This window comes from Xyrauchen texanus, chromosome 9 (assembly GCF_025860055.1).
Source record: "Xyrauchen texanus isolate HMW12.3.18 chromosome 9, RBS_HiC_50CHRs, whole genome shotgun sequence".
Classification (NCBI taxonomy): Eukaryota; Metazoa; Chordata; class Actinopteri; order Cypriniformes; family Catostomidae; genus Xyrauchen; species Xyrauchen texanus.
Genome location: NC_068284.1, coordinates 24,984,507 through 25,012,462, shown reverse-complemented (window position 1 = coordinate 25,012,462; position 27,956 = coordinate 24,984,507). Strand labels below are relative to the sequence as shown.

Below are 27,956 nucleotides of genomic sequence, written 5' to 3'. Positions count from 1 at the left end.
AGCTTGAAGAATAAAGAGAAAATAATGAGAAAACAGGTGGCTTTGTTGTCCCCAACCTTTATTGCAGCACTCGAACAAAACATTTACAGTTGTTTGCAGATTTGTGAAGTCACCCAAAACTCCCTAAAATTGCAATATTTCAATAACTTAAAACAAGTTAGCCTATACAGCAGGATTTCATGTAAACATCTGAATAAAAAGCCTTGAGTAAAATTCTGTTTACTTGAACTACAATAAAAAAATGACCTCTTTACAATCGTTTTATTGCTAGTTGTAAGGTGTCTGTCCCTTGAAGTCCGGTCCTTACGAAGGCTGCTAAATCCAACCTTTACATATGGCTTTGAGAATTAACACTTTTGTAAAATTAATTTTGTTTGACTATAAACTGTCAAAACATTAAAAACAAAATAATAATAATAATAATTGAAATCCTTAAATCCTAAAAGAAAAAGAAAAAGTTTGTATTATGTACCACTAAAAAGAATTCACATTGACTTCAAAAGTATTAAGGGTTAAAAACACCCTGTAGTGTTATAGAAAAGGAAACCCTAAAAACTATATTGCAGCCACTTGTAGGTTGAGAAAGCATTGTTTGAAGAGATTTGCAGCATTTCCTAAAGCTTATCACATAAACAAAATGTATTCTGGCAGGCCCCGCAAAACCACAGTGTACATATAACACCACAATGAGAAAAAAAAATTCATCCACAGTGGAACAATTCAGGAGCCAGAATTGAGTTTCCTTCAAAAGATCCAACCCGTTTTCAATTTAATAGCCATTTACTCTGTATCAAGGATGAGAGCTACATTGTGTTGTAATAATCATGACAACAATGACGACAGAACCATTAATAGTAAATACAAACTAATTTTGTCTTGGTAAGATATTAGAATGACAAGATAACCTTAGAATCAAGATTCCCTTCTGAATCGAGCCAACAAAAGGGTGTCTTTTCTGTTTGTGTCAATAGTAGTAAATTACTTCAGACAAATTAATTAGCATGTACTGACTAATGATATCCCACAAAAAGCACAAGTCTATCCATTGATATAAAAATAAAAACATTTGTAAAATAGGTTGCTTCATACTTGAAGCACTATTTACGTGAGCATTATTAACCAGTTATTGCATTAGATGACACTTCTCAAACACTGTTTCACTAAACTCAGTTTCCCTGCCACATAGGCATCATACAATACTGCACAGCAGCTGGAGTGTCTCACTGGAACAGAGAGCTTGTCAAATAATGAGCCTTCGAAGCACTGACATTTATTGTCTTGGCTTACATTAGCTGTACTTCTAAGTCAAAGAGCAGGATAACATTCAAAAGTTCACATGATAGAACGCAACTTACTGACAAAAGAAAATCTGTCAATAAAAAAAAAGACTAAATGGAGGCGGGTAAACCTATGATTTTGTCTTTTAAAATACTTTCCTGTATATGAAAAAAATGCAAAAACAAACTCTCTGCTTTCATCAAGCAAAACAAATAGTTACAGTATTGAGAACATTAACAGAGGTACTAAATTGTTGAAAGCTAAAAAAAAAAAAATAAGACAATTGAGGAAATAACATGACAAAGTGGCACAAAAACTGTTTCACAATAAAGTTAAACATGAACATGCAATAAGACAAACACAAAAAAACATGCACATGCACGCCCATTCACTCCACATACAGATCACATAATAATTATCTTGGTTAACCTGCCAGCATAAACTTGTCCTTGATATGCATCATTGGAAATGTAGACTCAATACATATTGGTAGTACTAAACTTAATGGTGAAATCATAGCGAAATATCAGTGCAGCTTTGCATAGTACCTTTACATTAAAGCAAAAATTATGTTTTATATTATTCCGACAAATGATTTAAAAAGAGAGAGACGCTGATTAATTACATGCTGAATAAAATGTGAAGTTCTCAGCGCTACAAAGCAACAGGAAAGTGTACACATGATAGGAAACTCCAACCAAACTGTCATCCATGATCATTCAAAAAAGGCTACTTCACATCAATGTACGAGGAAAGTGAAAAAAGTGGAAAATCAAACAACCAAACAAAAGTTGACAAAACATTCAAAAAAGTTGTACTCCTAACCAAAAGACTGTGATCAATAATCAACATCAGGAAAGAAAATTAAAAAAATTAAAGAGTACAAGTTGCGTTCAAATTTTTTAAATCTATGGTGGGAATTGGCAGCTGCTCACTTTCAGTGGAATGTCATGTGGTGCTGACCATCTCTGTATCTTACACAGTGCCCAGTGTTTTATGTTTCTGTAACAAAACATTATAGATGCTGAATACACTTAAACTGCTGTAGGACTTTGGTTAGTTAAGAAATTTCAGTCAAAACTTTGATTACCTGTGGGCTCTTCTTCAAATTGTTCCTCTGTTAATAAAGTCATTAAGAAAGAATTAAATAAAAATAGACAAACAGATCAATAAAAAGTTCTATACTTAATTTCTTCACAGACTTGTCATTAATGAAAGTGATCTCCATTTTCTCTAGCTTTTCTATAAACATACAAAATTGAAGAACCAACCTGCAATGTCCTCCTCAAACTGATCTTCCTCAGCTGCTGTGTCCTCTGAAACATGACAAAAGACATATTTTACAACAAAGCAATATAATAAATAATTGTTCAAAGTCAGTACCTAATTGCACTGTACTAATTTACACCAGAGGACTAAAACAATAATTTCTCTTTTTATAATGTCATGTCAAATCTTTACTTCTACTGAAATAGTATTTTCCCGAAGACGGTACGATTTTAGCAAAAAAAGGGACTGACAGAACTAGATATAATACAGTTGAAGCTTGGCTTCATCTAGCATGCATACACGTTAATCAGATCCCAATTGAACTCTGCGTTGTGCTCATGCTCCAAAAGACAAAACAGACATATGACGTGTATTTAACCTGAAAGTCAAATGCAACAAATACAAGGTAGAGGTATCATGGAGAACACTAGGGGCATACATTTTCTGAAGGATGAGGAGACAGCATACATGTTGTTGCAGCTGAAAGAGCACAACATCCTTAAATTCTTAAGGAAAGAAAGAACCTTTTTCAAAAGTCGCCAAAAAGCTTTTGTATTACACAGAAGTCCAAATAGAAAACATCCACTGATGTCCTTCAAATATTAAATCATGCATTGTACCACATTTACTTGCACAGACATATGACACTGTAGTTCGACTATGCAAAAACCCACTTTAGATCGATTATAACTGCGCATATAAACAGACACAGACTGAGTACATTTACATGCACACCGATTTGCTATTTACCATTACAAATCAGATTATTAAAAAAATCAGACAAGGCAGGACAACCACATTTACATGATAACTGAAATCAGAGATCATCAGAAGCCGGTAAGTATGCCAGTAAAAGGCACATGCAATGCAAAATAAGGTTAACGGGCAAAAATCGACTGTACCTGTAGCAATCGGTTTATGCTTAAACTGTTTATGGCCTTACCCCGATAAAAGACATTTAAATTAGTTTACATGACCACACAATTTGACGGATTACTAAGCATAATCAGCGTAAAAGGCCAAAGTACAATTTGGTGTCCGTTCCAGAACAGTATATGTTGGCACAGTATGCGTGATGCAAATGTAGTCATTAACAGTCCGCATGGACCGTCTGCATGAGGCCCAGTTTTCTCAACATGCAGACAGTCCTCATCTGTGCTCATCATCAGCATATGCGCCTCGAGTTGACTGTACTAAAAGAGTATTTCAAAGCAGACATATTGCGCATGCGTCAAACTCGTCCGACTGCGCTCCTAGTCAAAAGGATATAATTTGAAATGCTGAGCGCTCAACTGTGTGCATCTCCGCAAGGTTATTATAGTTTTTATTTGTTATCATTTTCAAATTTGCTCTAAATTTCAGTTTAGTTTTAGTTAGTTTTATTAATGGTTTTGTTAATTTAGTTTAGTTTTTATTTTGTAAACACTAGTTAGTTTTTATATATTTTAGTTTTGATAGTTAACACAACACTTCCAGAGTGTAGACATAAGCAAGACATTTGAAATTAAGCATGCCAAACTTGCATAATACACTTAAAGAAAACGAAACAGTTTAATATTTGCAGTTTACTTAGACTCAGCATACTTGTGCATAATAACATAATGGTTTGAGATTCAACAAAGTCGCAAAGAACCAAACAAAAGCAAATCAAAAGTATAAAAGTTTAATGTACGAAAATGTTGAATATATAGTGTTATCCATTCAACCACAATGCCAGAAGCCGCTGTAGCGCAGAAATTATCAAAATATGGACATGAAGAAAAAAGTGCATCACATCAGATACCACATGGACAGATTTCCTCATTCAGATCTATAAACTCTGTGTAAAGCAAAATAATTATGTTTAGTCTGATGAAAGGTATCATGTATATATAGATGACTGAAAATGTCATCTAAGGGTGTTTTTAGCATTTTTAATAAATGTGCAAAAATGTCAACAATTCTGTGTTTTTCTGTCAATATGGGGTGCTGTGTGTACAATAATGAGGAAAAAAAATGAACTTAAATGATTTTAGCAAATGGCTGCAATATAACAAAGAGTGAAAAATTTAAGGGGGTCTGAATACTTTCCGTACCCACTGTATATCCATGGTTTACAGTGAAGAAATGATGTGGGTTCTTTTCTGAATTATCGGCAAAACAAATTTAAACTTTCACTGGTTCAGTGAGCCTGTATGATTATGTCAGATGTGTAACAGGTTGATCAATGCACATCCTCACATGTTTAACTCATTTATAAAGCCTACGAATTGCTGGTGTTCACCTAAACAGCCCAATAGTGTATGAATCTGCAGTTCTGAAGATGAACACATCTCAAACACCCACACAGGTCAGATTTTCCCACCATGTGATGAGAGCTCATCGATTACGAAAACGTTGATTACAAAAACAATTTAAATTTTATTTCAGTTAGTTTTTTTAATGCCTGCTTTTAATTTTTAGTTTTAGTTTTTCATTTACTTTAAAATATTTATTAGATTTCAGATTACGAAAAAAAAACAATTATCAGTAATTTTTATTTTTGTTTCAGTTTTAGTTTACGAAAATAACCTTGCATCTCCGGTGTGCTAAAAATCTAAGCCTTCTTGTGTCCATTCAGTATAACAGATAATGTTAACATCCACATCATTGCTATTGCACTGTTAATGAACAACTTGAATGAAATATTAGACAATTTAGGCATTGTTTCCTACTGCAATTTTTTCTGTGGACCTTTTGTATGCTCTCCATTTGAGTGAATTAATAAACACGTACCCTCGTTTTCCATACTCTCTTCCTCGAGCCCTGATTCCTCCACCTTGGAGTCTTGTACTTCCTCATGCTCCAGAACAGCCTCAGCTGCTTCTATTAGTTCCTCTTCTGTTACTGTTTCTTCAACAGGGGCTGACTCCTCATCTGTATCTTCAAGTGTTTCTTCCACTGGTTCAGCTTCCTCAACAGCTTCTTCCACTGGTTCAGCTTCCTCAACAGCTTCTTCCACTGGTTCACCTTCCTCAACATCATCTTCTACTGGTTCACCTTCCTCAACATCATCTTCTACTGGTTCAGCCTCCTCAACATCATCTTCTACTGGTTCAGCCTCCTCTACAGCTTCTTCTACTGGTTCAGCTTCCTCAACAGCTTCTTCCACTGGTTCAGCCTCCTCTACAGCTTCTTCCACTGGTTCAGCCTCCTCAACAGCCTCTTCCACTGGTTCAGCCTCCTCTACAGCTTCTTCTACAGGTTCAGCCTCCTCTACAGCTTCTTCTACAGGTTCAGCCTCCTCTACAGCTTCTTCTACAGGTTCAGCCTCCTCTACAGCTTCTTCTACAGGTTCAGCCTCCTCTACAGCTTCTTCTACTGGTTCAGCCTCCTCTACAGCTTCTTCTACAGGTTCAGCCTCCTCTACAGCTTCTTCTACAGGTTCAGCCTCCTCTACAGCTTTGTCCACTGGTGAAGCCTCTTCAACTACTTCTTCTACAGGTTCTTCCACTGGTGCAACCTCCTCCACCACGTTCTCTACAGGTGAAGCCTCTTCTGCCACCTCCTCTACTGCTTCAGCTTCCTCTACCACTTCTTCTACTGGTGCAGCTTCTTCTACTGCTTCTTCTACTGCTTCTTCTACTGCTTCTTCTACTGCTTCTTCTACTAGTGCAGCTTCCTCTAGTGACTGCACTTCATCTGCAACAACATCCTCTACCACTTCCTCGAGTGGTAATGATTCCTCAACTAGTTCTTCAACCGTCTCTTCTGCTGGTGTAGCCTCTTCTGTAGTCTCCTCAATAGCCTCTGCAGTGGAATCTTCCTCAACCTCTGGCTCTTCCTCCACAACTTCAGGTTCTTCCTCAGGAACTTCATGCTCCTCTTCAGCCTCTGGTTCTTCTTCAGTTAGTTCATTTGCTGCTGCAACAAGCTCTTCCTCCACTGCCACAGGCTCTTCCTCCACAGTCTCTGGTTCTGCAAAGGAAGAAAAAAAAGAAAGATGGTAAAGAAATAAAATATGTTAAATGGAGTTGAGAGTAATTCACTCAACTGAAAGCACTGTCAATTTAGCATATATTAATAAACCACACCATATTTAATACATATTTAAGGGGTGGGGGATGTGTAGACATTTGTGAATGATGCAGATGCCACAGATTCTGTCTAGATATACTACCCTTTTTTTTTCATCAATAAAATCTAATTTATGTGATCATAAAAACAGTATCTGAAAGAATTGTTATAGTATTACTTTTGAAAGTCAAAAAGTTACAACAACAACACATTGTAATTTTATAGCTCTCACAAAAGCTATACCTGCCGGTAGAGTTGGGGTACTCGAGTTTGGACTCGGACTCAAGTCCGAGTCAAGAGTCCAATTTTAATGGACTTGGACTTGTCACGGACTCAGATACATTTTTACTCTGACTTGACTCGGACTCGAGCCTTTGGGACTTTTTCCGGGTCCAGCCAATTCCATGACATTTGTGATGCAATGAAAAAAAATAAATCAACAAATAAACCAGAAATTAATGAACACATCTCTGACTGCATGCAGCTATATTAGCCCCTGAAGTTGTAGATGTAGCCTGAGTTGTTCGCTGTGTTTAAGCGAACATACGCACACATACATACGCAACATCGACCACTGAGGTGGCTGGCACAACGAACACACAAAGATGGGTATTTATTCAAATAATAGAAACTAACCAAGACAGTTTCACACAACACGGGCCCAGACAACTGGTGCATTTTTGCAGCAAGACTCGTATTGGTTTCATCGTAAAATCTTAAGTCAATAACTTCATTGAGTCAAGTCACCCACATCATGTCTCTCACAGTTTATCAAAATAAGAATAATATTAATATTTAATATTAAGTCTTTTTGGGTATATTGTATCTACACATGTAGGCTTCTATAGTCTCTTGTGGTCCACACAGTGTTGTCAGCTTCAACTGGTCCATAATAGCTTGATGAATTAACCGAGTAACTTTTGGCCTCATCGTTTATAGTATTTGACTAAAGTGCTAAAAGAATATCACTAAAAATAAATTTGGCCTTTTAGGGTAATAATTTATGGTAATAATATTTTTTTAATATTAGGCTATTATTTTATTTGTTTTTATAGAAAATGCTTTATATGAATGAAGTGTATTTCTCTTTATATTGCAGTTTTTTTAAAGTGCTGCAGGTTTTCCTCAGTCCTCATTTGAGTCTCTCTCTATCTTCCATCATGAATGTGTTTTTACTGTCATTTTGGAATCACAATGATGTGAAACATTTGACTAAACATTTGACGAAATTCTCCTATTTTTGATGGAAACATGACAGAAGACGTGCACAGAGTGGCACTGATCTTATTTGATCTTTCCCCCGCAACCGCTTTGGTCATGTAGCGTTTGCGTTATCTCACACAACTCATAAATATTTGATGCATCTCCAACTCACGCTGAAGGGGTTTGTGTTTCATGAAAATTTGCGACACGTTCGGGTACAGTTTGGATGAGTCGCTAAAATACAGGGTAAAATACCGCGTCCCCTTGCACAGTTGTTGCCGTCAACTAAAAGTAACATCTTCTGTAAGTGCATGTTCAAAGTCATTTTGATATGTCGATAAAGAACACCTGGCTTTCGATGCGTTCATTTAGGTTTATTTATGAGTTGCAAACTCGTGACTTTATGTAGGCAATCCTATTTGTTTGGCTATTGATATAGGAACTGTTGTCATTAAGTAAGTTTCTTTCATGTTTACCGGTATAAAGTTTCGCACCAGTGTCTTCCTATGTACAGAGTATAACCGGTAACACCGTATACCGTGGCAAGCCTAGCATAAGGACGCATCAGGGATTTAGCACGCAGAACTGCCCTGCATTGAGCGGTTTCCTGCAAAAGAAAATCATGTCTAGAAAATCATGTCCATGACGACATGGCCATAATGTTATCAGTGGGCTTTTCCAGTCTTTTTGGATGTAGCATTTGCAGTCAAATCGTGAGACGTAACTTTTCAGCGAGTGCTAATAACTACTGTACTCATTTGTATGTACTGTATTTTCCCAAATCAGTCGGCAGTTGGAGAAAAAGATTTCTTTAGATAGGGAGAATTTTAAATAAAACTAAATTAAATTCAACTGACAAATTGAAAATGAAGTAGAAATAAAAAGGAAATAAATTCGAAATAACAACATCTCTGGTTGTAATGACTAATGCAGCTTTCACTTTATTTAGTCTATGTTTGAGTGAAGGGAAAAAGCAACAAATAATTGAAAAATATTGAAGTTGTTCAGCAGGACACTAATCATTATATATATATATATATATATATATATATATATATATATATATATATATATATGAGAAAGGCAACAGAGGTGTTTTTGTTACATTTATATTGACGATTGTTTTTTTTTTTAGTTGTGAAAGTTCAAATAATCTTAAAATATTGATATTCAGGTTACTGTTACCATTTTAATTCAGATTCATGAAAAGATTAATTCAGACTCGGCCTGTTATGGACTCAGTCTCGAGTCCGACTCTGCCCCTTTTGGACTCGGACTCGTTTGTTTAAAGACTTGACTCGGAGGACTCAAATATGGTGGGCTCAAACCAAACACTACCTGATAGTGGCCGAGCTGCTTCCTCAACTTTAGTGGCATGGATCTCTTCCTCCACAATAGGCTCTGTATCTGAAGAAGAAACAGAAATAGTTTAAATGAAGGTAACCAGCTAAATCTTATTTAATGCTCCAATTAATAATATCTTTCTATGCCCACGCAGATAAAAGTATTTGTTGGCAGGCAATGCTTAGTTGAGTAAACATGTGTTTGTTCAATAGGAAAGCAAATATTGTGCTTACAGATCCAGGGTCTTTATTTAATTGTTAAAAGATGCTTGTATGATCACGCTTTAGAGATTAGGCTCACATGTTTGCTGATTCTTGCAGTTCAATATGAACGTTTCTGTCAGGTTTACACAAGAATTTGGTGGTATGTGGCAAGACCTGCTTATCATTGCCATGAAACTCCTCATGTTCCATTACTCAAATGTGTCTATATAGAACACAGGTGTCTTATGGAGAAACAGTGATGATGTTTAATTATCTGCAAGATAAATCCAGTTTATTTTTTATCCAAGTCAATCAAATGTATTATTGCTCATTAAGAATTTAGTATTGGCCCCTCATACAAACATGACTCCATTATTAATTTTTTTACAATGCACAAAAGATATAGCTCCTATTTTTTTAGCATTTGCATACACTCACAGTGTACTTTATTAGGAACACTATGGGCCTAATAAAGTGCCCTATATGGTCTTCTGCTGTTGTAACCCATCAGTGTCAAAGTTTAAAGTGTTTTGCATTCTGAGATCCTGTTCTGCTCACTACAATTATAGAGTGGTTATCGAAGTTATCGTAGTCTTTCTGTCAGCTCGAACCAGTCCGGCCATTCTCCATTGACCTCTTTCATCAACAAGGCGTTTCCATCCGCAGAACTACCACTCACTGGATGTTTTTAGTTTTGGTACGATTTTCAGTAAACTACAGAGACTGTTGTGCATGAAAATCCCAGGAGATCAGCAGGTACAGAAATACTCAAACCAGCCCGTCTGGCACAAACAATCATGCCAGGGTTGAAATCACTGAGATACATTTTTCCCCATTATAATGGTTGATGTGAACAGTAACTGAAGCTCCTGACCCGTATCTGCATAATTTTATGCACTGCTACCACGCGATTGGATGATTAGTTAATTATATGAATAAGTAGGTGTTCAGGTGTTCTGTGAGTGTATACTGCAATATTAAATATAGGGGTAATTTTTAAATGTTTTATGTTTAACCAAAAACAAATATATATATAATTATAATAATTACAATTTTATTACAAATGGTCAAATCAAAATATAATACAAGGATTTGAAAAGGTCTTAATTTATTGATGCAGACAAATATGCTTCCATTTCATTAAAATAAATGTCATAGCCTCTCATTTACAGTGTAATACTAAGACTATGTGACAAAACTCAAAATTTCTACTTTACCTTCTTCCACACGTTCAGCAGGGGCCTCCTCAACTGATTCACTGGTCACAATGAAAGGCTTATCTTTCAATCCTGAGGATTTCACATGTGGATGTGCATACATGAGGCAGGTGTACAATACAGTTGCACAAAACAAGTACATGGCTCTTTTGAAGTGCATCGTATTCATAGAATAAACGCTACACTCCCAAAATTGGATTACTAAAATGAAAGAGCTTGTGACTTTTGGTTTACATTAACACTAGATATTTTTTCTGTGCTCCGTTTTATAGAAAGACAGTAGGAAAAGAAGGTGAGGAAAAGTGATTAGGGATTTGTTTTAATATTTTTTGTAGTGGAAAGATTTTGTGAAAAGTCAAAACAAATACTGGGCATCTGTAACACTGGGGGGTGGGGGGGAATCAAAAGCACTAAAAAAAACAATTCAGGGGATACATATACTTTATTGACAACACAATAAGCTTCTCCCGCATTGTAAATTAACACATTTTATTTATGCATGAACAATATCAGAAAAATTATCAAATGTGGAAATCGTGAAACTATAAGAATAAACAAAGATGCTACCCTCTAACAGAAAAAAAAAAAAGTTTGAGAAATAAAATAATTTCCACATGATGATAAGCATATAGCACCTTGTTTGGGCTTCAACTAATCGAATGCTTCAACATTTTGCTGCCTGCCACAAGCATTATACAGCTAACCATTAAGATTAGCAATGTTGATTATCCAGTCTCTCAGTGAGACAAAAGGTGTTTCTTTGCCTCCTGCCTATAAGGGCCTCTTGCCTCTGAAGACGCATGATGGACATTGATCAAGTTCAGCCACAGGTTAATACAATTTAAACAAAAAGAAAATCATCCTACACTGGTATAAAAACATTTACTAACCAGTGTGCCATTTCTTCGAAGATCCCTTACTGTTTTTTTTTAGCTGCAGCCTTCTTTGACTCTTTGCCTTTTCCATCTTTCTCAACCTTTTTACCTTCATCAACAACAGGCTTGTCATGAGATTTCTTTACTATATCTGGCTTTTCCTTTACCCATTCTCTTTCCGCCATTTTCTCCCTTTCCTCTTTCTCCTTTCTAATCCTTTCAATAGCCTTTTCCACATCCTCCTTCTCTATTCTCTCTCCTTCCTCCTTTAGCCGTGCCTCAGCCCTCTCCCAAGCCTTGGTTTCAGACTCTTCCCTTATTTGGTTCAAGGTCCTCTCTTCCTCCTCTTTGGCTAGGATGCTCCTCACCTCGGCCAGTGCCATTTTAGCTATCTTCCTGGCTTCCACTCTCTCATGGATGATGGTGAGCTGCTGTTTCAGAGCTTCCCTTAGCTTCAACCCAACATCTTTGGCGTGGGAAAGCTCTGGGGAGTGAGAACTTTTTTTGATGACATAATCATTGTGATTAAACTAACCACACACCTCAAACCACAATGCAATTAGTTGCAACAGTTGGGTAATGGTGAGTAAATAGGATAAAATTTTTTAGAGCTCCCTCATTACTATTTTGAGATATCTACCATAAATTACATTGGAAGATGATGCATATGTTTAGGAAGAGTTCAAAGTTCCCTAGTATTATAAAACGTCTTCGATTGAAGACCTATATGTGCATGTAGTTCTTTGTTTGTCTAAACACATGCAGGTTTGTAAGTAACAACTGCAGGAGGGCTTTATAGCTTAACTGTTAAACACTCCTTGGTTAAACAGCAAAATAACATTATGTAGCTTTAACATTTAGATGTCAGCTCCATCATGCAAAGAGAAACAAGTTGATCCAGCACTTATCAAAACGGTTTTAAAATCCCAAACTACACTAGGGACTAGTCTGCTCCATGCACTTATATCAAGAGTGCAAAATACCTTTTTTCCTGGAAACATCTTTTTCATCTGGCGAAGATGAGATAGAAAATATTACAATAAGTCAGTGATTGCTAGCTGTTTTCACATGAGCCCATCTTCATACATGGACACTAATGATGGAAAAGAGTATACAGTCCATTTATCCATGTCTAACATGATTCTATTTTTTGACTAAAAGAAGAAAAAAAATAAAAAATAAAACATAATGCACCTTAACACGCAACATAAATTACTTTGAAAGAAAAGGATCTTTCCAAACAACGTATGGACATGCTACAGAGACCAAAACCTTACAGCGTGCATTACCAAATCACCATCTGAAACATTTGTTTACTACATTTGTTAATGAGGATTTCTGCAACATTTGAGAACATACCATCTTATGAGTACAACCAAAAAGCCAAAATGACACTAATTTGAAACAATGGCAAAATAATAAATATGAATTTCTGATTTCCCAGTAAAACACCAAAACTGTATTTAACCGAGTAGTTAATTGAGAATAAAGGAACTACAGCCTAACTAAGGATATCCCTCACGCTTAGCATAATTAGGAAATACACTGTAATTTTAACACTTTAATTACAATGAGTAATTTTACTTTTGCAACTTAAACTCAAGGTGGGAACCAATTGTTGACGGTTACAGAACTCGGGGGTTCAGGAGAAGGCTCCTAGACAGGGTCATTAACCGGTTTTTACCTAGAACAACTACTGAAGTTCCTTAATTGACACCCATATGTAATCTTTTGGTTACATTCAAGTCTGTTGAGACCATAAGTTAAAAATCAGATTAAGGAAGCTAGTGTCATATCAATATTGCAAGAAGTGTGTAGGATATAGCCTATTAATACTTATTGAACATATCAATATTGTCAATTTCTTTGAGGAAGGAGAGTGGCAACTCACATAAGCACAAAGAAACACAAAAACATAATAACTGACAATGTTATGCCAAACTACCTGTGCTTTGATGTACCAAAATTAAAAAAAATATATTACAAAACACAACAATATCTCCATTTAATTGCCAAGGAAACAAATTACCCCAAAAAGCGATTCTTGCTTGTTATGAAAGTAGATCAAAATATATAAAATGTTCAGAGCTCAAAGACAAGTCAAGGAGTAAGATGTCACATGTAAGACGCTAAACTGCAAGAAAGACTCGTGGAATACATTTTTTCTATATTGATTATGATATAATGATATTAAAACATGCAAAGGTGGTATGTTAATGCTGTCAATTGAGCTTAACTTGTATTGAACCTGGAAAATTATTTTAAATTGGCAAAACTTACAACACTAAGGTCATAAAAGGTAAATAGTATATTAGTAGTTGGAAATAACAGTTGCAAAATATTAGCAACAAACCATGAACTACATAGGATCAATATTTACAAAGGTTTAAATGTTCACAATGACATCATGTTCTTAAGAGTTAATAGGTCCCCAAGTGACTGTTGGCGATGTTCCCAACAAAATAGTTCTTAGTGTTTGGAACGGAATCAAGTCCTCCTCTAATAAAGTGCTTCTGTCACAATCACAGTAGAAAACATGACTATTGATTTTGAAGGCCTAAAATAACGCATGTCTTTTGGCCCTGAACCCCTTCAGTCTGTGACGCGCCAGCAATGTCCTCCGCAGCTGCCTCGGATTCTTCATCTTCTAGTGTCTCAAAAGGACTCATAACGTCATAAAGGAAGGTGAAGAAACTTTGATACCAATCATTGCCCTCTTCTGCTAAAATATCGAGGACTTCCTCAAGGGAGTCTGAGTTTTCTTTGCTGCCACCTTTGGTCAGCCCTACGCAAACGGGAAAATAAGAAGAAAAAAAAAAGAGACAGAAAGGGAAAGAAAGAACAGTGGTAGAACAAGAAAATAGAGAAAGGGTGGAGGTGGTTGGCAAGGTTTACTAGATAAGGAGCCAATGCTATATAAAGAGGGTAAAGATGCTTTAAATGTATAAGTTGAGGAATGGAAAATGATTGAAAAGGGCCATGCATGGGAAAAACCAATCGAGATTTTTTCAATGAATGCACAGCTCACTTATTTGTTATAACAATTAAACCGCCTGTAAAATGAGAAAATAAATCTTTTTATTTTCTCTTCTTGTGACATGAGGTTGTCATGTTTTTATTTTAAAATTGGCAAACTGATCTATTTCACAAACTCATGCAATATAAATCAGTCATCTCTTCAACAAAATAGAGTGCAATTTGAATAAAACCATGTTTACAAAAACATGAAAGTCCCATACATGTGCATTGGTCTGAATTAATTTGATATTGCACAAACGTTAACCGAAGTCAGTCATGCAAAACAACAAAATCTGGCAACAACTTCATAAAAATCAGTGCACTTGCCTAGTAGTACTTTTGCGTCTTCCACATCAAAGTCTCCATCACCATCAGCATCATAGGATACAAGTTTACCTAGTAAAGCAATTTTAATCTGATTTAGTCAATTTTCACTTTGATCAAAGTTGGTAAATAATCCACTGAGCCATATCTTCTTGAATTAAAATGCAATGAGCACATTATTTTGTCTTATGCCATATAGTATTTTTCTTGGGGTACCTTTAAATGGTTAGTTCATCCAAAAATGAAAATTCTCACATTATTCACTTACCCTGATGTCATCCCAGATGTGTATGACTGCCTTTCTTCAGCAGAACACAAATAAAGATAGAGCTCTGTCAGGTCCTTATAATGGAAGTACACTGGCGCCAGCAATTCCACGGTCCAAAAGTCACATTTTGGCAGCAATCCACATGACTCCAGTTGATCAATGAATATATTCTGAATCGAATCAATACATTGGTCTAAAAAATAAATAGATAATTGCATGACGCAAGCGTGTCAGCGAGTTCACACGAGAATTCGGAAGCGGTGCTTATTTACAACATAAGAGCAAAGTCACGCGAGAGTTCGGACATTTCAAACAGCACCAGCACCCTGGATTGAAGCAGCGATTTTAAGTTAAAATTAAGTTTTAATTATCTTTTTTTTTTTTTTCCACAAACGTATCAATATGATTCAGAAGACATTAATTGATCGACTAGAGTCGTGTGGATTACGTTTAAGCCGCCTAAATATTACTTTTGGACCATCAAATTGCTGGCACCCATGTACATTATTCCCTTCACACCCTTCCATTATAAGGACCTGATACAGATATCTATCTATCTTCTAAAAATCTTCATTTGTGTTCATCTGGGTTGGCATCAGGGTAAATGAATAATGAGAGAATTTTCATTTTCCTTTTAAGATAAGGAATCAATTTAATGTTTTCAAATGACTTAATTAGTCTTTCTTAAGATAACACTTGGTAATAACATTTATTAGGACATCTTTAACTAACAAACCATTATTTAATGTTTGACATTGTCATTACATTCTATAGTTAAAATGTCAAAATGTTTTTTTTCCCATATATTCATTAAATAATGTACATTAACTATTGATCCGTTAAGCATTACATAAAGACTTTAAAGGTTATTATACATTTACTTGCATATAAGTGTTACCAATTAAGCTTGTTATTGTTTCCTCAATCACACATAATTTATAGCAGAGTTAAACCTGTTATTGTTATGAACAGATAGGTTCTATGATCTCAATGCCTCATAATTTAAATTGGTTAGTAGACATTATGCACTTATAATATTGGAATGCAAGTATGAAAGAGGATACCAATATAGAACCAAAAATGAAATGGTACTTTCACGTCTTTATTTTGTAATTGAGGATGATGGGTCAATGAAATGATGGTGATCCCAATCATTGATTTAGATTTCATACCTTGTAATACCTCTGAAAGATTATAGCGCAAGTCCTTTGCTTTGGCTGCATGCAAAATTAAGGCCAGGTATTAAAAGAAGTACAAATAAAGGGAGTATACAAATCAATAATCACATTTATAACCATAATGAAGAATGCAGATATACAGCAAAGTACAATATGTAGATGACTGACTCACCAATTACACCTTGATAGTCAACAAGGTCAAAATACACCACAGCTACAGAGGTCCAGACACCCAAGAGAGCCAGCACCATAAACCAGGTGAAGAATGAGGTTCCTCCCGCAGCCTCTGCTTTCTTCCCATTCTTATTTGCCAGCAGCGGCTTGGCATCTGTAGTACAATAAATAATACAATTATACACAATGCCAGAGCAAAAGTACCACAACAAAGTAAAAACACTGCCCATGGATCAATGAGAAATACATGCTCACAATAAAACTATTCCTTTAAAGCAAGATTAGACCTTTAGTATCACTTTGTGTATGAGCATATACTGTATTGCTGATAGAATGTTGTTAATATTTAATGCTGAAAAACTAGACAAGCCAATTGTTTCCATATTTCAAAGCATATTTTATTCACTTTTATTCCCTTAAATTTTAAATACAAAACATATATAGTATTTTCAAGGTGACAAAACGCCAAGGCTAAAAGAGTGCAGTTATTCTGAGGGCTGTTGACACTCCTCATGGAACCATGGTATAAATACATTTGCATGAAGAACTCTAGAAGGAAGAATGAACAGGTGTTTTGTCCGCTACGTTCTCCTAGGTCAAACCACACAAATGACTTCATGCACACACACACTCACTCTGATGCAAATTTTACCATTAAATATACACAAACATTTATTAAAACTCTCTTCAAGCATTAAAAGAAAGAAATTCTCCTTTTACATTTTGTACAGATTTCATATTAAACTTTTGCATATATTAACTATTTGACAATAAACCTATAAACTAAACATTTAATGCACTGTAATCATTTATAATATAACAGCAGATATTGACTGCTGTCTCTTGCAAAATGATGAATCCAATTTAAATACAGTGAAAACTACATAATGTGAATATAATTGTTAAGACTTTCTCTTTTACCCCCACACTTTTCATTAAATGTCACCTCTAGTCATAAATGTTATTTCAAACCACACAATTACAATACCAGTTTCTTCGTCCACCACCTTGACCTCTGCCTTCGGCTCCCCCATCCCTCCAGAAGAAGTGGAGAATAGAAGAGAGTCTTTCACCCCAATCCTACCCCAAACCCCGTACAACAGAAGGTGTCCTGCCTTTGTGTTCCTGGTGAATTGAGCCGGAACTTGATATAGAACTCAACCAGCAAATGGATTATTTTTAGAACTGTCTGCTTGAAAGCCAGAAAACATTAAGCACTCATATGAAAGGGTAGGGGCAAACCCCACTCCATCCTGCTGTTCTTAGCCACATATTAAAGCCAAAAAAGCTCATTGGTCAACAGAATTAATACACTAAAATGGACAGTTTAACCAAAATGAAAATTCTGCCTTTATTTGCCATTTCATAATTTACATAGTTTCAAACCCGTATGACTTTCTTTCTTCCATGGAACGTAAAATGATATTTAAGGAAGAATGTTAGCCTCAATCACTTTTATTGCGTCCTTTTTTCATACAATGCAAGTGAATGGTGACTAAGGCTATCAGTCCTCAACATTCTGACTCACATCTTCTATTGTGTTCCATGGAAGAAAGTAACACAGTTTGGAACAGCATAGGCCTATTGCTTCATTGCATGTATAAGTTTTAATTGCAAGCAAATCAATCTTTGGAAAGTTTTTTTCAGCCTGCAGGCTGGAGGAGCATGTCTGTCAAGGCACACCATCAGTGACTCTCCCTGCTTTTGAGTTATAGAAGGACAGGTTTCCCTAGTTTCTTGTTGAAACAATAAACATGTTTGCAGGGGCTTCAACTTGTACTTATCATTCTACAGCCATGTAGCAGGAACTAAAATAGAAATGAAAAACCTGCATCAAACAAACATTGCCAGAGAGTAAACTGCCAAATAATGTACTTAAAATAGCCCTGTGATCACACAACCAGATACAAAAGATTAAAACATCTCCATTACTCAAAATATCTCTAAAGAAATCACAAATCCTATATCACATACATTTCATATAGCCTATATCTACACCACACAACTCCCAACCCCTAGTTAAAAAATACAATGTTTAGAAAAGACACCTTAAGTCACACATGCTCGACTCGTCTCTAAATCCAGATAGTCAAATGGCTGCCACTGTGCCCCCATTCAACATCTCCCCCTCCCCCATTTATGTAACTTTTATTATCTGCAATGAAAAATTGTGCTTCAAACACTTCTTGTAACTCATGCACAGCTTTTGAAGAAGTTGCAATACGTTTTTGGGTAAACAACGTTCATTAAGAAGCTTACACATCATTCTAGTGGAATGTCTGCTTTGAAATACCCTCTCTTCTTCAGTCATACCTACACATACCCTACTGCTTCACATTTTGAGTAAAGCAGTTCCTGCCTATAGTCACAGGAGCATATTTGGCCCTTAACCCCTTATACGACCTTATCAACAAACATCCCTGTCTGTAATCTTGAATGACCAGCAAGCAGCCTAAAACCAATCAATTATGAGTTGTAAGTATTTTTACACACTCTACGGTGTTATATTTAAATATTATTGTCACCCTTTAAATTGTTAAAAAGTAGCATCTTCATCTTCGTTATGGCACATAACATTGAACAAACATTCCCATCTTTGTGAGATGCATACGTCAGTTTTTTTGCTTCAATTTATTAGCCAATATTAAATAAAACATATACAAGCACACAAAACTGAACCAGATCAAATGTCATGGAAAAAACTCATGCAAGGTTATTTATTCAATAAATAAATAAATAAACAAACATTTAAATCAATGGAGAAATGCTTTTGAAAAAGAAAGCACAAGCACACATGACAGACGGTCATTTCTTTACCATTTCTTTGGCACTCTGCAAGTTATTCTGTGCCTCTGAAAAGATGCCTAGAAGGAGTAATTCCAACAATTTAATAAAAGGCGGCATTGCACTTTTCTATGAATAGTTTGCAAAGCAATGCATTAAAGGGTCATTTTTTTTAAATCACATGTGACAGCGTTTCCTAACAGGCACAAGTTCAACAACATTCAGGGAAGAGAAATAAGAGTGGACTTCCACACTAATCAATGCGGTGAGATAAGAATCACACTAGAGTCTAGGGCTGGGCGATAAGACGATGTTATCGGATATCGACTATGTCTTACAAAAACCCCAATACCGATTGCGACACTAAACTACCATCCAAGGGTTTTTTGCGACAAAAGGTGTAGCATCAAAACGTTTACCAATATAGCTGATGAAAACGCAAATTATCGCTAAAATTTCACAAGTTTCGACATAATATTTTCCCCTTTAAATCTAGCACATAAACTATGTCGATACTTCAAATGTCACGAAAAACTGGTTTGGAAACGCTTTTTGTCGAGAAAATATGCATTAACACAAAAATATAGTGTCACGTGGCAGAATTTACCCCAATAAAGCTGGCATTCTGCACCAAGAAGTGGGGGAAACTTTTGGTCTTAGTATGAGGGCCATCCATAGATGTGTATGTGCTATTAAAGAAAAATTTATGCAGTGTAATATCCGGGTTTACATATATGATACATTCCTGATATTCAATAGGCTATTTTGAACAATTATCTAGTCTAAAGCATTGCCATCACAACTGCAGTATGTCACGCATATTTCTCTAGCAACTTTCAATGACCAACTGAACTTAATTGTCATCTAAATTTTTGTGTCATAATGCAATTTACATTTTCTGAAGCTCAGCAAATGCGATCAGAGGTAAAGAGGGTTAGATTTAAAGTACCGTAAATTCCGGACTATAAGCCGCAACTTTTTTCCCACGTTTTGAACCTCGCGGCTTATACAATGACGCGGCTAATATATGGATTTTTCCCGCTTTCAAATTTTATATATTAAAAAAAAAAACATTCTGTGACGTGCTCAGTTTTTTGGCGGCGTGAAGCTTTCATTAGACCAATGAAATTGCCGAACGGGTTAAGGTCAAAACAACTTTTTTTGTTTACTGTTTAGATTAAATCGAAGGCTCAAACTTCCCATCATTCTGATTACGGTAGTAATTTTGTCATCCTCACCATGGCAAAGACATGGAGAAACGCATATGATGCTGCTTTCAAGTTGAAGGCGATTGATCTGGCTGTTGGAAAAGGAAATAGAGCTGCTGCACGGGAGCTTGGTCTTAATGAGTCGATGATAAGACGTTGGAAACAGCAGCGTGGGGAATTGACTCAAAAAGACAACTAAATCTGAGGCTATTCAACTCCGACACCGAAGGAGATGACTTCAGTGGTTTCAGTGCACAGGACGAGGAAGATAGTGACCAATGACTTTCTTGGTAGGCTACTGTTTACTGCAAATGTTTTATTACAAGCCGTGTGTGGCAGCGGGGGCGTGGTCAAGCGCCCGTTCGGGAGAGAACACCTGCGCTAAATTATGTCTAGCTTGACCACGCCCCGCTGCCACACCGTGTTTCGTTAAAGCCTATTTATTTTTGTTACAAGCCGTATTTCGTTAAAGCCTGAGTAAAGTTCATTTGTTTCAATGTACCGGTAGGCACCTGCGGCTTATAGACAGGTGCGGCTTATTTATGTTCAAAATAATATTTTATTTAAAAATCAGTGGGTGCGGCTTATATTCAGGTGCGCTCAATAGTCCGGAAATTACGGTATTTAAAAGTTTTAAAATGTTCAAAAACTTGTTTTTTGAAAGTGACCTTACAAATAGCATTGAACAATAGTTCCATAACAGTGCGAGTAATGCTTCACGTACAGTAAATTGACTTTCAAGGACGTATACCTTGTCGTCATGATTAACACAGGCTAACGATTGGGGTAAATTATGACATAATTTATTTTTGTATATTAAATATACAATAAATATATTTTTGCGTTAATGCCCATTTTCTCAACAAGTTTTTCGTTTCCATCAGTTTTATCGGTAAAGGTTTTGATGCCCTACACTTTTTGTCGCAGTCCTGGTTTTGGTGGCAATGCCTGCTTTTACTTAATTCTCAAAAGTTTGAATTTAATATTTGATTCGCAAAATGTTTGTCACTTCACATGTTCATTCTTTTGTCCCATGATCGATGTACAGCAGCTCTTTAGCTTTTGTTTTCTTTAACGTTTATGTTCAGGCATCTCTTTTATGAGTTGTTCTGTGTTGTTGCGCTTGACCCCTCCCATCCTTCCCTTCCACCCTCCCACCTTTTTACGCCATTTCATGAGCCTTTTGTTAAGTCTGAAGGATCGGGTGTTGGGTGTACTTAGTTTTCCACTCTCCATATCGCCTCGCTAGGAGCGCTCAGGGGGGTTTCATGACACTTTAAAGGTGCACTCAGTAATTTTTGAATATATCCTCTTATACTGACACCTAGGGGTGTGAATGCAGCGCCATTCATCATTCGAATGCAATAGTTTTCATTTCCCAATGCCATTGTAGAAATTGTTTTCACAGTCAGCCAGGATTAATTTAATCCCTGAGTGAAAGTTTCCAAAGACAGCAGTTATTGTATTTGGCTGGTAAAGTCATACAAACATGGAAGCCCCCCATTAGGGGACCATCTATTTGTAGAACAAAACAGCTTTTATAAGGTTACTGATACAACTGGGGTCATGAATCTCACTTGAGTAATAATAATTGTATACATAGGTTTCAAAATTGCCATTAATTAGTCGACGTTATCGACAATAAAAAAGTGACGTCAAACGTTTTCATTGTCGAATAGTCATTTGATCTCTTTTAACGTAACATGAGATCATATTAAACTCTACTGATGGCGCACGAGGAGCACTCACAGCTCGTGCATGTTTGAGGAGAGGAAGAAGACACAGCTTACTGTCCAGATGCACTTCAGACTTTCCAAACAGTTTCAGGTGATGTAGACTGGAAATTATACAAAATTACAAACTAAGAAAAATACAGAAGCACTCTCGTTGTGGAATAAGCAGAGCTGCTGTTCCACTTATGCTTAAAAATGTTTATGTCAGAGCATCTTTAAAGGAAACACCCGCTGTTATATCTTTAATGCGTCCTTTATTAAAGTTAAAATAATAAGAAAACAGGTCATGTAAATAAGTACAATACTGACTGTGGCAGGGCGGAGGGCGGGGCCGGGTAGTGATTCTACACACCCGGTCCGTTATCAGGCTAATCAAGCCTCTGAGAGGGATAAAGGCCGACTGCGGAGGATTGTGTGGTACAGAGAGATGGTTTACGGACATGTCTGTCGTGTGTGTTTGTGTCTTTTGTTTCAGTTTATAATTAAAATTTTATTTATATTGTCAAGCCGGTTCTCGCCTCCTCCTTTCCACTGAACGGATTACACTGGTGCCGAAATCCGGGAAGGAGGAGGGATATGCCGTAGTAGAGTTCTCGCCACTACCGTGCACCCCAATGGAGCAGCCGCGGCTATCTGCCGGGGGACGAGGAGGATGGCCGCTGACCGCGAGGGGAGAGGGGGCTCCCAACCGACCGCCTGGAATGGTCAGGGCCGCTGCCAGGGGCGGAGGAGTCCCCTACGAGCTGCTGAAACGCGGCGGGGTCTGAGTACTACACTGTTACAGGAAGTATCCCCCCCCCCCCATTTTTATTATTATTTCTGTTTCCCTCCCCTTGTCCCCCCTTTCAGTTTATAATTAAAATATAAATTTCAATTGTCAAGCCGGTTCTCGCCTCCTTTCCATTGAACTGATTACACAGACATTTCTCTGTGTGGTCAGCGCCTCTTCTATGAGTCGTGTGAAGTCACCCGATCAATCTCACCCAGAGAGAGTGAAACTGTACCCGGCTGATGCACAGTCTGGCCCGGGGACACTTGTCCCTCCCACGCGTTTGCAGCAGATAGATTATTACGTGATTGCGCATGGAGTAGTGAATCATAACACCTTTGTTGCGGTGTGTATCTTATTGGGAAGAAAATCTGCGAAACGCAGCTCTTTTAAGAAGAGTTTGTTTTTTTTGTGAGTAAAAGATGGATTGAAGTGAACAGAAAGGTGAGAGAGGGTATAGTCTTTGCCCATTATACACTGCAACAAAATACGCTTGATTTGTTTTTGTTTTGGCTTGTTTTCCAATATAAATATCTAAAACTTCTTTAAAACAATGTACATTTTCTTTAGCAGCTATACTGCAGAAGAGAAGATTTAATCAGAGAAATATCTAAAAATACTTAAAACAAGATATATTTACCTGAAAAGCAACATATATATTTAGACTTGCTTGAATACAATTATATTTTGACTTCACAGCACTGGCAGAAGTATGATCAAGAGAAAACAATACACATTCAAAATACACTTATATTCAAGACACATTCTCTGAAAGCAAGTCTAAATATCTTATTTGTTGCTTCTCAATAAATTTATCTTGTTTTAGGGATTTTTATAAAATTTTAAATGGAAAACAAGAAAACACGAGCTGAATAGTCAGTTAAGAGCTAATGATTCATTGTTGCAATAATCGCCATATAGGCAAATATTTGTTCTAATAATCGTTAGATCAGTCGATTAGTCAATTATTAAAATAACCATTAGTTGCAGTCCTACTTCGAAGTTAAACTTTTTAAATAAATCACTGAGTGCAACTTTAAATGCTTGATGTACCAATGATCTATGTGCAGTGGTACTAATTTTGGAAAATGTTCCAGAGACTCTCCGTGACTCTAGATCATTTTCATTATGGGAAAGTGTTCCATAACTTAATTATTTTATATTCAAGATGTCTGATGATAGAGAAATGGGAATGCTCTCCACGTGTGAAATTATACTTAAAATTAAAATGACAATATCAAGAACACGGATATTTCCATTAAAGATATTTTATAGAAACTAAGATCTGTAATACAGAAAGATGAGGTGGAGCACATTTCTGATAGTGAGCTGCTTTACTTGGAAAGTTAGCACAATGAGCAGGCTACACCGAAATGCCAACATCAGACTATAGGGTAAAAATAGAGATATGTGTCGTAATTCCACATGTTTCATTCACCTTTAAAACATGCACATTTAATTCAAGTCCGATAGGCAATTTTTTTTAACACACTTTGACCAATCTTACATAATAACCCCGCAGTTACGATAAACAAGAATAATAGCTAACTAAAACAAACGTACGTTGATAACCAGAAAGGTTGGAGAACTTAAAGTTAAGAGGAAAACATTATTTTTAATTACGGAGTCTGAGGGGATATGGTATTTTACTCGAGACCCTAGAGGCCACGTATAACCCCCTCCCAGGCTCTCCCAATTTTGACACGTGAGCGCTTAAGAGATCACAGTGGGGCAACTCTGACTCCAGCAGTAGAATCTAAAAAGAGTCCCGTAGATAATTCGCCATGGTTTCCATCGGGATTTTCATCTTATGAGTAAAATAAGGTCTGTTGTAAACATTACTTGGGGAAACGTGGACGTTTTGTTCTACAACATAAATGACACACCGGCATATCACAAACGTGAATATTTTGACTATATAATTAAATACGGCTAGGCCCATTGGGACTCGTGCAAGAGTGCAAAGGCATGCAGAAATTCTAGGGATTTAACATACTTCGGACAACTGTAACTGACAAGCTGTTGTTCGCTCAGAATGTGTAGTCGATTAAAGAAATACGCACGGATCACAATGTAACGCAACTAAGGTAGTTTAAAGATTACGGCTTTAGTCAAAATAATGCACTAGGGATATTGTTACTCATTATTTGTTCCACGAGCCAGTGTTGTTATCAAGTTAATGTCTCATTAGTGTTGATAACCACAACCCAGTGCATTTTGAATTAGAAGAAAAATCAATCTTGCCGCCCGATTAACTTTCAGGCCTTCTGCAGAAGACTGTGCGTATTTTTGACAACAATATGTAAATATGCAAACCTTTTTTGTGTCCTCTTGCATTTTTCTTCTGAGCCATTGCAATTGTTAGTTCTTCGACCTTTTGTGTTCTGTAAAAGCTGGACTGAGTATAAATTCCAGTCTTAATTCTAGTACCCTGCAAAATCAAATCCCTAATGTCTTTATACACTGAAGCCCATAGCAACCCGTCCCCTTTTTGAGTGACTAAGCATTCGGCCAGTGCTAGCCATACAAAGCCATCGTGGGCGGAGCTAATTAAATTTACATCCAATCGGCAAGCAGAGTCAGATGCCTTATTCAATCGTGTGGATACCTGCGAGGTAAAACCGCCCTGTTGTTCCCTGTGTTTTTGCTAGCACTGGAACGTGGCAAGATGGAAGGTTGCACTTATCGCGAGATTAAAGTATATATAATATATATACTTACGTAGGATTTCCAAGATTACTGTAGACTGTATTGTATTGGACCCTAGATGTTAGATATTTTCTTTGGTTTTAGATTTACTTGTTTAATCCTGCAGTAGAAAGTACACATGGCATGATGCACCTACGTGTTGAACGAGTGCATTTTTATGCCATCAACTCTTCTGCTAATTTAACAGGATTTCATCTTAATAATGCTTTACAGTTGTAATTCTTTTATTTTAACTTTTTTTTGTCCTTATTACAAAATGTCCAACTGAGTCAGGGACGTATGTAAAGGCTGCACCCCACCCCCTTTCCGCTTTTGGCCACCGACCTCATCATAAAGCGGGTGTGTAACAACACTCACACGAGGCTTGAACTTGCATGCATATCTAAACATGTTCAGAACTGTTAAGCACTTTTAGAAAACTCTACTAAAACATTTTAGTGCTGACAAAGTGGCAAATACACAAAATATACTGGATAGTATTGGGCAAATGTGATAATGTATAATGTAGTACTGACTGTTATTCAAATGTAATTATTATAATGATAGCCTGCTTGACTTCAGCTACAGAACACACAAACATAGATGCCATCTAAACAATCACACTCCTAAAGTATATTAAACAATTACTTACATTGTTTTATTTTTAATTTAAACGTCTACATGTGCTTGCTCGGCTTGATCTGAACTATTCTAAACACACACAATGTGACATTGTTCATGTTAAGTGAAAGATTAAAGAAGACAAACAAGTATGACTTAATTAGATCATCTACATTATCTAGTAGTCCACTAGAGTAATGTGTCTTTTATCACCCACTTTTAAAATGTGGACAAGAGGGGTCACTAGATCAGCAGAATCAAATCAATCAAATTCTGCACCTTCGATAAAAAGATATGCTTTTTTGTGAGCTGTATTGGCTAGTAAAGTTGCTATATGTTTAGGTTAAACAAGTGTGAGTATAATCGTCTTTTCACACAATACAGTACATCTGTTTTTATATTTGGAAACTGTAGGGGAGTGCTGTGTCATTCAAAGTAGTGTGTGTGTGTGTGTGTGTGTGGTTTACAAGGAACTTTTTTTAGGTTACAAACTGGTAATTACAAGTGTATTATGCTATAAATGTGGGCTATGAGGATATGTGATATGTCATCATTTGTACAGTATAAAAATCAGTATGCCTATGGAGAGTCCTCATAATTGGATAGCTATCATATCACTTCTGAAGATACAGATATAACCACTGAACTCATATGGATTACTTTTATGCTGCATTTGTGCTTTTGGGACCTTCAAAGTTCTGGCCACCATTAACTTGCATTGTATGTACATACAGAGCTGAGATATTCTTCTAAAACTCTTCATTTGTGTTTAGCAGAAGAAAGAAAGTCATACACACCTGGGATGGCATGAGGGTGAGTAATGAAGAGAGAATTTGTATTTTTGGGTGAACTATTCCTTTAAGCTCTTTGGTGTCTTGAATGTGGATAATGTTATGTATTGTGTATATTGTGTTTTTACCAGCAGAGGGCGTACAGTCATTTTAAAATAAAAAAGTGCTGAATTATAAGTTTGTATACACTATATGACCAAAAGTATGTGGACAGTAAATGACTGGTGGTGGCTCAGTGGTTGAGGCTCAGGGTTACTGACCAGAAGGTCGGGGGTTCAAGCCCCAGCACTAACAATGTTGCCACTGTTGGGCCCTTGAGCAAGTCACTTAACTCCAGGTTGCTCCGGGGGGGATTGTCCCTGTAATAAGTGCACTGTAAGTCGCTTTGGATAAAAGCGTCTGCCAAATGCATAAATGTAAATGACACTACCGTCTTATTAAGAGGTTTGATTATTCGCATGATTCCAGTAAAGAGAAATCTTAATGCTACAACATAAAGTGACATTCTAGATGATTCTGTGCTTCCAACTTTGTTTTAACAGTTTGGGAAGAACCTTTTTCTGTTCCAGCATGACAATGCCCTTGTGCACAAAGCGAGGTCAATACAGAAATGCTTACTTTTGTGGAAGAACTTGACAGCCCTGATCTGATACCATTGACCACCTTGGGGAAATTGGGATGAATTGGAATGCCAAATGCAAGCCAAGCCCCATCAGCCAACATCATGCTAAACCTCACTGATGCTCTTGTAACCATGTTCTAATATCTAGTGGAAAGGCCTTCACAGAATAGTGAAAGCTGTTAGGGAGGACCAATGCAATATTCATGCCAATGATTTTGAAATTAAATGATCAACAAGAACATATTGTGTGGTGTTAAGTTGTCCACATTTTGGCAATATGGTTCATTCTGAATGTTTTTAAATGTGGGTGCTGCTGCATGACAGGTGACCTTGAGAGTCACAAAGGCTGGGGGA

General features: G+C 36.7%; 1 protein-coding gene and 1 long non-coding RNA gene across 4 annotated transcripts; one reads left to right on the top strand and one right to left on the bottom strand.

The window, feature by feature from the left end:
* Positions 1-46: 46 nt before the first annotated feature.
* asph (aspartate beta-hydroxylase) lies at positions 47-25,460 on the bottom strand. 3 transcript variants are annotated; one of them, XM_052134147.1, is made up of 10 exons: positions 25,197-25,460; positions 16,385-16,540; positions 16,207-16,251; positions 14,770-14,838; positions 10,550-10,621; positions 9,124-9,192; positions 5,302-6,483; positions 2,550-2,594; positions 2,369-2,395; positions 47-2,280 (listed from the first exon to the last, which is right to left on the bottom strand). In XM_052134147.1, exons 1-10 carry the CDS (start codon positions 25,231-25,233, stop codon positions 2,273-2,275), a joined length of 1,710 nt encoding a protein of 569 aa, XP_051990107.1. In that variant the 5' UTR covers positions 25,234-25,460; the 3' UTR covers positions 47-2,272. The 3 variants fall into 3 exon arrangements, with proteins under 3 accessions (XP_051990107.1, XP_051990106.1, XP_051990108.1); XM_052134146.1 differs by lacking the exon at positions 25,197-25,460 and adding an exon at positions 17,375-17,739; XM_052134148.1 differs by lacking the exons at positions 16,207-16,251; positions 25,197-25,460 and adding an exon at positions 17,375-17,730.
* LOC127649175 (uncharacterized) lies at positions 23,203-27,816 on the top strand. The gene is made up of 3 exons (XR_007971266.1): positions 23,203-23,324; positions 26,963-27,002; positions 27,523-27,816. It is a non-coding gene; the product is annotated as an uncharacterized LOC127649175 (long non-coding RNA).
* Positions 27,817-27,956: the final 140 nt, after the last annotated feature.